The sequence below is a fragment of the Acinonyx jubatus genome, chromosome A1, assembly GCF_027475565.1.
Source record: "Acinonyx jubatus isolate Ajub_Pintada_27869175 chromosome A1, VMU_Ajub_asm_v1.0, whole genome shotgun sequence".
NCBI classification, from domain to species: domain Eukaryota; kingdom Metazoa; phylum Chordata; class Mammalia; order Carnivora; family Felidae; genus Acinonyx; species Acinonyx jubatus.
In genome coordinates this window covers 85,476,833-85,489,309 of record NC_069380.1, presented here as the reverse complement: position 1 = coordinate 85,489,309, position 12,477 = coordinate 85,476,833, and the positions used below count along the sequence as shown (strand labels likewise).

Sequence of the window (12,477 nt, the reverse complement as noted above, 5' to 3'; positions counted from 1 at the left end):
TGTACAGGCTGTTTGCCCTGAGTCCTCTCTAAGAGCAGCCCTATGCCTACTGGTTCCCCTCCAGGCAAACTTGCTGACTTCTGCAACACCAGGCTTTAAGCCCTGCTGGTTTTAAGTCTCACAAAATTCGACCCCTGTCACTTTTCCAGCCAATTTCTAGGGGGATTTGTGGCCCTGTGTGAGTTCTCCTGTGTGGTAGACCATCTCTCTTTCTTTTCTGACTACAGATACCTCCCCACCATGGTCTCAGGATCCATTTGTCTCCTAAACCACATCTCTGCACTTCCTATCTTCTTCAATATGGCTTCCTATTTATCTTTAATTGTGGAGTTTCTTCTGTCAGTCTTCAGGTTGATTATTGAAGTATTTAGGTATTTTTACCTAGTTGAATTCATGGGATGAGGCAAGCCTGGTGTCTTCCTATTCCTCCACCATCTTCCTTTCTCTTAACCATTTCAATCTAAATTAGATTCTATTAAATTAATTCAAAAAATTTGTGTGAATTTCTACTACCAAGTGACAAGTGTTTTCCTTTATCCTGTATCTCTAGCCATAGATAATTTGAAATCACCTTTTATTTTTTGTAAATGTCAAGACTAGAAAAAAATTACATTACATTCTTATTATAAATTTAATACCACTGAGTATCAGTTGATTCAGCACATAATTTTTTGCTAAATAAATGTTTTATTTATGTGTATTTATTTTCCTTTTTATTATTATAGGATTATATATGCATATATATGCATATATGTATATCATATATATGCAATATACGCATTCATACTGTATGCTTTATATATATATATTCAAATTATACCCTGTATACTATATATTTATTCACTGTTTAGAATGTTGAAATTTTTTTAAACCTAAAATATTTATGATTGAATTCAGTCCATGATCATATAAATATATAAAACTACCAATAAAATAAGGAATTATTAGATAATTATCCTTATAACTGGAGCAAATAAGGTTGAGAACCATCCATGTGCTCAGTATTTAATATGACAGAGTTTATAATCATTGAAATTGACAGGGAAATGATATTAAAGTTTATTTAATTGGAAAAGAGAAAATAAAGCTTCTATTCTTTACAGATGTCATATTTTCTAAATAACAAAACCCAAAATTATCTATAGTCAAACGTTATTTTATTTATTTATTTTTTAAATATTTATTTGTTTTTGAGAGAGGGAGAGAAAGACACAGAGTGCAAATGGGGGGTGGGCAGAGAGAGAGGGAGACACAGAATCTGAAGCAGTCTCCAGGCTCTGAGCTGTCAGCACAGAGTCTGACACAGTGCTCTAATTTGGAAACCTCAAGATCATGACCTGAGCTGAAGTCAGAAGTTTCACTAAGTCACCAAGGTGCCACAAAATGAGTACTCTTCTTAATACTCATCACCCATTTAACTCTTCCCTCTGTGAACCTCCCTTCCAGCACTCCTCAGTTTGTTCTCTATATTTAAGAGTCTGTTTCTTTGTTTGCCTTGCTCTTTTGTTTCCTCCATGTTCATCTATTACATTTCTTAAATTCCACATATGAGTGAAGTCCTATGATATTTGTCTTTCTCTGACTAACTTAACTTAGCATAATACTCTCTAGCTCCATCCATGCCATTGCAAATGGCAAAATTTCATTCTTTTTGATGACTAATATTTCATAGTATATATATATATTTAATATTATAATATATATAATATAATATAATATAATAATATAATACCACATCTTCTTTCCCCATTCATCGGTTGATGGACATTTGGACTCATTCCATAATTTGGCAATTGTTGATAATGTTGTTAAACATCGGGGTGCATGTTTTCTTTCAAATCAGTATTTTTGTATACTTTGGGTAAATATCTCTCAATTGCTGGATGATAGGGTAATTCTATTTTTCTATTTTTGAGGAACTTCCATACTGATTTCCAGAGTGGCTGAACCAGTTTAGATTCCCACCAACAGTATAAAAAGTCTCCTATTTGTAGACATCCTTATCAATATCTGTTATTTCCTGTGTTGTTAATTGTATCCATTCTGACAGGGGTGAGGTGATATCTCATTGTAGTTTTGATTTGCATTTCCTTGATGATGAGTTATATTGAATATCTCTTCTTGTGGCTGTTAGCCATCCCCTTGTCTTCTTTGGGAGAATGTCTATGCATGTCTTTTGCTCATTTCTAACTGGATTATTTGGGGTTTTTTTGGGGGGGGTGTTGAGTTTGATAAGTTCTTCATAGATTTTGGATACTAACTCTTTATCAGATAAGTTATTTGCAAATATTTTTTTTTCCATTCTGAAGGTTGGTTTCTAGTTTTGTTGATTGTTTCCTTCACTGTGCTTTTTATCTTGATGAAATCCTAATAGTTTGTTTTTGCTTTTATTTCTCCTGTCTCAGGAGACATATGTAGTAAGAAGTTGCTACAGTTGATGTCAAAAAGGTTACTGCCTATGTTCCCTAGGATTTTGATGATTTCCTGTTTCATATTTAGTTCTTTCATCCATTTTGAATTTACTTTTGTGTATAGTGTAACAAAGTGGTCTAGCTTCATTTTTTTTTTTTTTGCTAAGCAATTTTAAAAAAGAAGAAAAGCCTGAGGCATCTCAATGCTGTACTTCAAGTTATATTACTAAGCTGTAGTCATGAATACAGTATGCTACTGGCACAAAAACAGACACATAGTTCAGTGGGACAGAATAGAAAACCCAGAAACAGACCCACAACTATCTGGTCAACTAATATTCAACCAAGCAGTAAAGAATCTTCAAAGGAAAAAAGACAGTCTTTTAAAAAAACTGGTGTTGGGAAATATATATTATTATTATTTAAATTATAGAAATTTTAAAACAGTTGCATTTGAATGGTTTTCTTAAATTAGACTTTTGCTCATTTGTTTGTTTGTTTGTTTGTTTTACTTAATAACTGAATGATAGAGAATGTGTGAATAGGTAAAAACAATAATAATTAGACCAAATTTTACAAGAGTGCTTTAGGAGTTTCAAGCTCAAAAAGAGAAATTGAACTTTAGGCTGTTAAGAAAATCCAGCTACAGCTGATAAAAAAAAGGAAGAAAAGAAAGAAAGAAAGAAAGAAAGAAAGAAAGAAAGAAAGAAAGAAAGAAAAGATAGTGAGTCTAAATATAATGTATACACTGCATGCAATTTGGGTAATTTTGGTGTGTCTTGACTGGTCACAAAAACATAGCTTCTAGAAGGTAAATGAGAGCATCTTTGGCTAACTAAATCTGCAAAATAAATACCTATATGCAAAATAATATTTTAGATCCCAACCTTACACTAACCTCAAAAAATAATGTAAAATGAAAGCAAAAACATAAATAGCTAACAATAAAACTTAAGTTATAAAACTCTTAGAAGAAAACATAGGTATAGTTTCATGACAACTGATTTGGAAATGATTTCTTGGTTATGACAAAGCACAGGCAGCAAAATAAAGACTAGACAAGTAGGACTTCATAGAAATTATATATATATATATATATATATATATATATATATATATATATATATTTTGCAATGAACAATATTATCAACTATTTACAAATTATATTTCTGATAAGGATTGATATCAGAACACATATATTACTCCTACAGCTGAAAAACAAAAATAAAAACAATCTCATTAAAACATGGGCAAAAGACTTGTATAGAAATTTCCATAAAGAGGATATACTGATGACCTATAAGCACATAGTAAGTTATTTAATTATTAGAGAAATACAACACAAAACCACAAGTTTTTGTCATTATTTCATTATAATGAAATAAAGTACGAACAATGTATGATTTGCTTATATGAGGTACTTAGAATAATCAAATTCTTAGAGACAGAAAATGCAACAGTAGTTGTCATATGTGGAGAAAGAGTTAATGGGGAGGTATTTATTTTATTATTTTTATTTTAATATACTTGATACACAATATTACTTTAGTTTCAGGTATACAACATAGTGATTTTACAAGTTTGTAAGTTATGCTATGCTCACCACAAGTGCAGCTACCATCTGCCACCATACAAATCTATTACAATATCATTGACTTATTTCCCATGTTGTGCCTTTTATTCCTATGACCTATTCATTTCATAACTGGAAGCCTGTATCTCCCATTCCCCTTAACTATTTTTTCCCATTCCCCTCTTCACATCCCCTCTGGCAACCATTAGTTTGTTCTCTGTATTATAGATCTGATTCTTCTTTTTGTTTGTTTGTTTGCGTTCTTATTTATTTATTTATTTAGATCTATATATGAGTTAAATTATATGGTATTTGTTTTTATCAGTCTGACTTACTTCATTTAGAACAACACCTGCTAGGTCCATCCATGTTGTTGCAAATGGCAGAATCATATCCATTAAGGAAAATGATCCAAAATATAAAGAGAACTTAAAGAACTCAACACCAAGAATCCAATTAAAAATTGGACAGAATAGGGGCACCTGGGTGTCTCAGTTGGTTGGACATCCAACTTCAGCTCAGGTATGATCTTGTGGTCTGTGAGTTTGAGGCCCATGTTGGCTGTGTGTTGACAGCTTAGAGTCTGGAGACTTCTTTGAATTCTGTGTCTCCCTCTCTGCCCCTCCCTCGCTCATGCTCTGTCTCTGTCTCTGTCCCTGTCTCTCTCTCTCTCTCTCTCTCTCTCTCTCCTTCTCTCAAGAATAAATTAACATTATTGTTTTTTCAATGGACAAAATCTGTGAATAGACATTAGGCCAAGAAGTAGTATTGATGGACAACAGATACATAAAGATTTACTCAACATTACTAATCATCAGGAAATGCAAATCAAAAACCCCATGGTAGTTATTATTTTTAATGGGTATGCAGTTTTAGTTGAGGAATATGAAAGTTCTAGAGGTGGGGGGTAGTGATTGTTGCACAACATAGTAAATTTACTTAATGCCACTTATCTGTATATTAAAAATGGTTAAAACAGTAAATTTTTGTTTATGTATATTAACAAATTGAAAATGGTAATTAAAGTGTGCCTGGGTGGCTCAGTGGGTTGAGCATCTGACTTCGGCTCAGGTCATGATCTCACGGTCTGTGAGTTTGAGCCCCACATTGGGCTCTGTGCTGACAGCTCAGAGCATGGAGTCTGCTTAGGATTCTTTGTCTCCCTCTCTCTCTGCCCCTCCCCCACTAATGCTCTGTCTCTCTCTCTCTCTCTCTCTCTCTCTGTCAAAAATAAATAAACATTTTTTTAAAAATGGTAATTAAAATATTACATAGTCTGTGTGCCCCTGGGTGGCTCAGTCAGTTGAGTGTCTGGATCTTGATTTCTCCTCAAGTCATGGTCCCAAAGTCATGGGATTGAGTCTTGCAGTGAGCATGGAACCTGCTTGGGATTCTCTCCCTCTGTCCCTCTGCCCCTCTCCCAAACTTGCATGCTCTCTCATTCCTTCTCTAAAAAAATTAATGCATAAATATAAATAAAACGTGAAATAGTCTGATCTACTGTTTAATGCAAAATGCTTGAACATGTGGTAAGAATAGACACTTAAACACATTTTAAGAAACAGTTTAGTAGAATCTATTAAAAATTGATATGACCATATTGTATATATACTAATTACCTTTCAAGAGACTTAGTCAAAGAATCATGTACGTACATCCACAAGCAAAGTATATAAAATGATGTTAATCATAAGGTTACATATGATGGTGAAAATAAACTTGCCAAAATATTGAATATCCATAATATTTAATAGTATGCTATTACATAAAACAGGAAGCCATGTGAAATATTGTTGTGTGTAAAATGTAAGTTTCTAAATCATGCATGGTGAATATCAGATGTTGCATTTTTATGATTATGTATCCAAAGTCACAGGATGTGTATTGGATTCACATTCCAAATCTTGCACCTCCTATGGTCCCTGGGAAGACAAGTGGGAGTGAGATAAGTTTCACTTTAATTATGGTTTCCTACATTGCTTGGTATTTTACATGGATAACATTTGCATGTATACCTGTGTTAAAAATGAAAAACAAAAAACAAACAAACAAACAAAAAAACCAAAACATAGAACTGGAAGGAAATAAAGCAAAATAGCATCCATGACTTAATGTATGGTCCTCAATCAAAATTTCAATTCTTGAATTCAAATGTTCTCTTTCCATTAAAATCTTCATTTCATAACACATCAATATATAGAAAGGCACATCCTGAAACTATTTGTAGACTTGTTGTAATATGCTTAGCATAGAAAATTGCAAGAAGCAAATAAATTGTCTTTCTGAGTTGTCATAGGTCTGGGTTTTAAGGTTGCTTTCTGGTTCCTCACAGGATGCTCACTACAGTCAATAACTTGGTAATTTCTTCTAATTAATTCCCATTCCATTTATGCAACTACAATCTCATGTGAAAGCCATAAGATTATTAAACTTGAACAATGTTGGAGACTGAAATAAAGCTTGCAACTCAGAAATTACACATGAATTGTAGAGATAATCAAGCATGGCTGATTGTGGAAAAAGCAGCTATTATGAGTGAAAGTATCTTCTCAGAGAAGATACTTAAGACAAAATATTTCTTTCACACATATGAGAACACAGAATTAAGGGATGGAACAGAAATATGTGCCACATATCAAAGTACTTACTTGGCTCTTCTCACTTTATACTGAACTGTTACATTTAATGAATAGTAAGAAAGAAAAACGCACATACTTCTAGGGGTAAATTTGCTCAAGGTTTTTTTTTTTCCTGTGTCCTCAGGAAGAAGGAATTTTAATGTTGCTATGTATATCACCTGTAATAATTGGTGATGACATTGCTCACCATTCTGTTTCAAGAACTAAGGGGAATGGAGAATGTTCCAATTATCGAACTTGTTGTCTCTGTATCCCTAGACCACCTATGTTTTGTTTAAATGAAAGTTAGAATCAAGGAGACAACAGATTACAGAAGTAGCCTTGACTGATTATTAAGTGATTATTGAAAGACTAATTTTATGGTCATAGTCAAGACACCGTTGTGGTGTTATGTTATAGGGACTGAGTAAATAACATATTATGGGAATTGATTTATCATGAATATTCAGGATGTGACAATTTGGCACATCCAATTTGGCATTTTCTATTTTTATCATTCATGTTAATATCTAGTAGAAAAATTAACAACCCAGTTTGCTTCTCTTCTATTCTGCCTTCTGCCTGCCTATCTCATTTGACAAACACAAACATTTATATTTTTATTTTTTTACTTAAATTTCTTTCAATGTTCATTTATTTTTGAGAGACATAGCGAGACAGAGCATGAGCGAGGGAAGGGTAGAAAGTGAGGGAGACATAGAAGCCACAGCAGGCTCCAGGTTCTGAGCTGTCAGTGCAGAGCCCAATACAGGGCTCCAACACATGAACCATGAGATCATGACCTGAGCTGAAGTTGGACGCCTAACAGACTGAGTCATCCAGACACCCCTATATTTTTATTTTATTTATTTTTTGGTCAAGAGCAGTATTTGGCCAATGATCTCTAGAAGGAGTCATCATAGAAGGTAACTTTATTTTTGTTTTTTTCAGCTGCACCTGTGAAGTATGTTAGCTACTTCTTAGATTTGTCTGAAAGGATTTATGACTCTCTGTTAGACTCCTAAGGCTATATATATATATATATTTGTTCTACTAACCAACAGTCGGAACTTTACTGGATTTTCTGCCTCTTTAAATTGTCCTTAAAGCCAACCATATTTCATTGACCTCTGAGTAAATATCTCAATATGGATGGTAGGGGGCTATGTGCTCATTGACCTCTGTGTAAATATCTCAATATGGATGGTATGGGGCTATTGCTGTATGCTGTGTATCTCTATGCTGGTATTCTGATGAGCTACACCTCATTCAGAACCAAACATTGCCAAAGGTCAAGTAAAGATGATATGACAATATCTGAAAGGACTAGTTATCAGTGTCATCTTTATTTCTGCAGATAAGAATTAGCATGGCTGAGAAATAAGCCACCATGACAAACATAACAAGATTCTTGCTCATGGGATTCCCTGATGATCAGGTGCTACAGAGACTTTATGCTGCATTCCTCTTCCTGGTTTACCTAGCAGCACTAATGGGGAACCTCCTCATTTTCACCCTCACCACCATTGACCAGCATCTTCAATCCCCCATGTTTTTTTTTCCTAAAGAATTTGTCTTTGATTGATATCTGTTATATTTCTGTCACTGTCCCCAAATCTGTCATGAACTCTTTGACCAACAGCCATTCCATCTCTTTCATAGGATGTGCCTCACAAGTTTTCCTTGTTATTTTTCTTGCTGGCACAGAATATGCCCTTCTCCTAGTGATGTCCTATGACCGCTATGCTGCCATCTGCTGTCCTCTGCACTATGAGACCATCATGAATAGAGGTGCCTGTGTGCAGATGGTGACAGCATCATGGTTTAGTGGGTGTGTCTATGGATCCATTCATGCTGCAGGAACATTTTCTGTTCGTTTCTGTGGTTCCAACATAGTGCACCAATTCTTTTGTGATGTCCCATCACTGCTCACACTTGCTTGTTCTGGACAGAAAACTCTAGAATATGCATTTATAATTGGTAGTTGTTGTTTTGGGTTTATATGTTTTATTTTATTGATTGTATCCTATGTTCACATTTTTTCTACCGTTCTAAGAATCCCATCTGCAAATGGGAGAGTGAAATGTCTTTCCACCTGCCTGCCCCACCTCACCGTGGTGACACTGTTTATCCTTTCTGGAAGCATCACATATTTAGCTAAAAATTTTAAATCTTCATCTTCAGTGAAAGTGTTGATATCAGTGCTTTACACTGTGTTACCCCCCATCATGAATCCTATCATCTACAGCCTCAGAAACCAGGATGTGCAAATGGCCTTGGGCAAACTGATATCTGGGAAACTGTTCAGGATACCTTTTTAAATTTAAATATGTAAAATTTATTAAAATGAATAATTTTATTGACAATAATTATTTCCAAAGAGATGCCTCCACTTCCCTTTGCAGGTCCAAAAAAAAAAAAAAAAAAACTCTGTAATTTGTTGCCTAACAGGGTACCAGGGTAAAATTTAACTCTCTTATGTAGTGGTCTAGGGTGTTGAAATATTTTAATTAAATGGTTCTTTCCTGTTTTGATTGTATATCACAGTATTTTACTAGGGTAACATTCTAAACGATTTGTATTTATCATAGTATTCATAAGTGCATTATGATCACATAATCTTTTCAGCGTAGTCACAAAATATGGCAACTTTTACTTTTATTCTAGGAATATAGTTCATATTTAAAGTAAAAATGAGGTTTCATATTTTTTAAATTATTCGTAAGTATCCAGGTTTACTTAATAAATGGCAAGTTTGTACTCGTTGAGCATTGAAAAAATTCTTTTTTGTTTTCTCAAGTTATTTGCATAAATCTTAAAATTTGAACTTAGAGAATCTTTTTCGTTATGTTAGTTAAATATTTTTTGGTGGGTATCAGAGGAAATCCATCAAAGGAGTAGTAAAATTGCTGTGGTTACTGTTCATTCAAGAATTAAGAATATCTGAAGATGATGATGACAGCATTCATCTGAAAGACCTGGTTCAAAACAGAATTTCAATAGGAACGCTTTATTTTGTTATAAATAAATTTAAAATTACCCAACATTGAAATGATATTGAACACATCTCTTAAATCTCTTTTTTTTTCTTTTCTTCTTTTGTTCTTTTCTCATTCCTCAATCATTTTTTTTCATTCCTGTTATTTATTGTATTTGTATCATTTTTATTTTTTTCTTTATTTCTACTTTTTTTTCTTTTTTTGGTCTTTTCTTTTTCTGTTGAAAAATAAATTTATTTTTTCTTACATCTACTCAATTATGAATTCCTCTCAAACTACTTTAAAATCTACCTCTCTTCCCACTCAGATAACCCTACTACTTACAAAAAACATAATACTTCTACATTTTTTGTGATAATCTTGGTATAGAAATAAGGACCACTAAATCTGAGCCCAAGTGTTACCCTTGCCTATTCAACCTCCCTCAAGTGGATGAAAGATGGCTTAAGCTTGTTATACATTTATATGTGTATGTGTGTATAACATGTATAACAATGCTTTATTTTAATCTATATCTATCTATCTTTCTATCTAGGATATATATATATATTTATGTTATGTATGTATGTATATAATGTATAATATTAATATATTATGATATATTATATTATATCATAATATAATATAATATAATATAATGATATATTATACTTATAAATATAATATATTATATTATATTAGAGAACTATATATATATATATATTCTTTCACTTCTCTGTCATTTTAATGTAATAACTTAAAAAGCATTATTTCTTGAGCATTTTTAAACCAGATTTGGGGAGAGAATATTTAAGCAAAATACTGAGTTTTCATGTTTATTTGGAAATACATAACATTTTTTGATCATTATATATTCAATTTACTATTATTTAATTTAAAATTTTAGGCTTTCCTGATGTTGAACTCAATTTTTTTTGCTTTATGTTCACTGTATTCTTCCAGTAGTTCTGGGAGTTACTTGGTGTAATTTGGATTCGTGTGCTCTCTCTTTCAGCCATATTAAATAACTTAACAATAATTTTCTCACTTTTCGAAAAGTATATCTAGGAACTGAGCACTTCTTACAAATTACAATATTACCAATCAGAGTTGCACCCCTATCACCTGTCATTCTGATTTTGTCATAGTAGAGATATTGTGTACTGCCTTTCTCCCTCTCCTTCCTTCAGTTCATTCTAGACTTAGAGACTTAGAGCTAAGTAAGGGTAGAACCGACACTAATGTCTCCTTAGGTCACATAAGGATAAGCCAAACCCTGTGTTCTCCATTGTTTTTTTTTTTAATATATGAAATTTATGGTCAAATTGGTTTCCATACAACACCCAGTGCTCATCCCAAAAGATGCCCTCTTCAATACCCATCACCCACCCTCCCCTCCTTCCCACCCCCTATCAGCCCTCAGTTTGTTCTCATTTTTTAAGAGTCTCTTATGCTTTGGTTCTCTCCCACTCTAACCTCTCTTTTTTTTTTTTCCCTTCCCCTCCCCCATGGGTTTCTGTTAAGTTTCTCAGGATCCACATAAGAGTGAAAACATATGGTATCTGTCTTTCTCTGTATGGCTTATTTCACTTAGCATAACACTCTCCAGTTCCGTCCACGTTACTACAAAGGGCCATATTTCATTCTTTCAACAATAGCCAAATTATGGAAAGAGCCTAAATGTCCATCAACTGATGAATGGATAAAGAAATTGTGGTTTATATACACAATGTTCTCTATTGTTTTTCACCATTGGTGCTTCTCGTGTTTGAAATAGCCCGCTCAAATGTAGTGTTCCCAGGGTTCAGATGTCAAATATACCTTGTCCTTGATGCTTCCCCTGGCTGGAATGCTTTTTTCCCAGGTATGTGTTCAGCTTCATCTTCCTTTTACTAAATATTTTCCTTGCTTTGTAAATGCTGAATGAAATAGAATTCTGTGTGTGTAATTCTTGTCTGTGATCCATAGTAAAATTTGATGACTCTAAGTTCAAGTAAACACAAACCAAAGATTTAACCAACCTAACACACAATGTGATTAGTTCTGTTGAGTACAGATGAATGACTACATTACAACACAAATCTAGAACTAGTATGATTTTGTGAGTTAATTTGCACCAAATTAATAATTAGTATGTTTCCTTTGATAGTGGATTTCTGGGATTTTATTTGGAGATGCTGGCCATTTTTATAACATTGATATTGAGGGGAATATTGTTAACAATAACACTGAACCTACAACTCTATACTGACAAATTATTTAATAAATTTAATTAAAATATATTTTATGTGATTTGAAAGGAGACTATTAATTCCTCTAAACATAGTAACATAAATTCTGAACATTGGATTCATTACCTGATTAACAAATTACTTTTATGTTTGTTATTACATTTCCCCAACATGTGCTCAGATATTTCAATGTCATATGTAAGTCAATACAATTTCTTAAAAATATATATTTTACTATATAATATGGAAGTCTATACATATATCAAAGGCTATTGATATATCTATAGTCCTTAACCAACTCTTATAAAGAGATTATTTCTAGTTTATGGCTGCTATGAATAAATGCCCAAATAATTTTGTACATGTAAAATTTTATTTGTATTTCTGATGACATTTAGGACAGCTGTATAAAAGTAGAATCTTTTCCCCTCAATATCAGTTATAAAAATGGCCAGCATCTCCAAAAAAATCCCAGAAATATGCTATTAAAGGAAACATTGAAATATTCAAAATAATTGCCTTAAAACTATAGATTGTTTTGGGTAGCATTGACATTTTAACAATAATAATACTTACAATCCATGAATACAGAATAACTTTTATTCGTGTTTGATTTAACTTCTTATATCAATGTCGCAGTTTCAGTCTGGAAGTCTTTCAGGTCCT

General features: G+C 32.9%; 1 protein-coding gene across 1 annotated transcript; it reads left to right on the top strand.

Annotated features, from left to right (window-relative positions):
• Positions 1 to 7,992: 7,992 nt before the first annotated feature.
• LOC113596273 (olfactory receptor 14A16-like) lies at positions 7,993 to 8,923 on the top strand. Its single transcript, XM_027048797.1, is given in 2 exon segments — positions 7,993 to 8,154; positions 8,156 to 8,923. Coding segments are annotated over 2 exon segments (930 nt in total).
• The last annotated feature ends 3,554 nt before the right edge of the window (positions 8,924 to 12,477 follow it).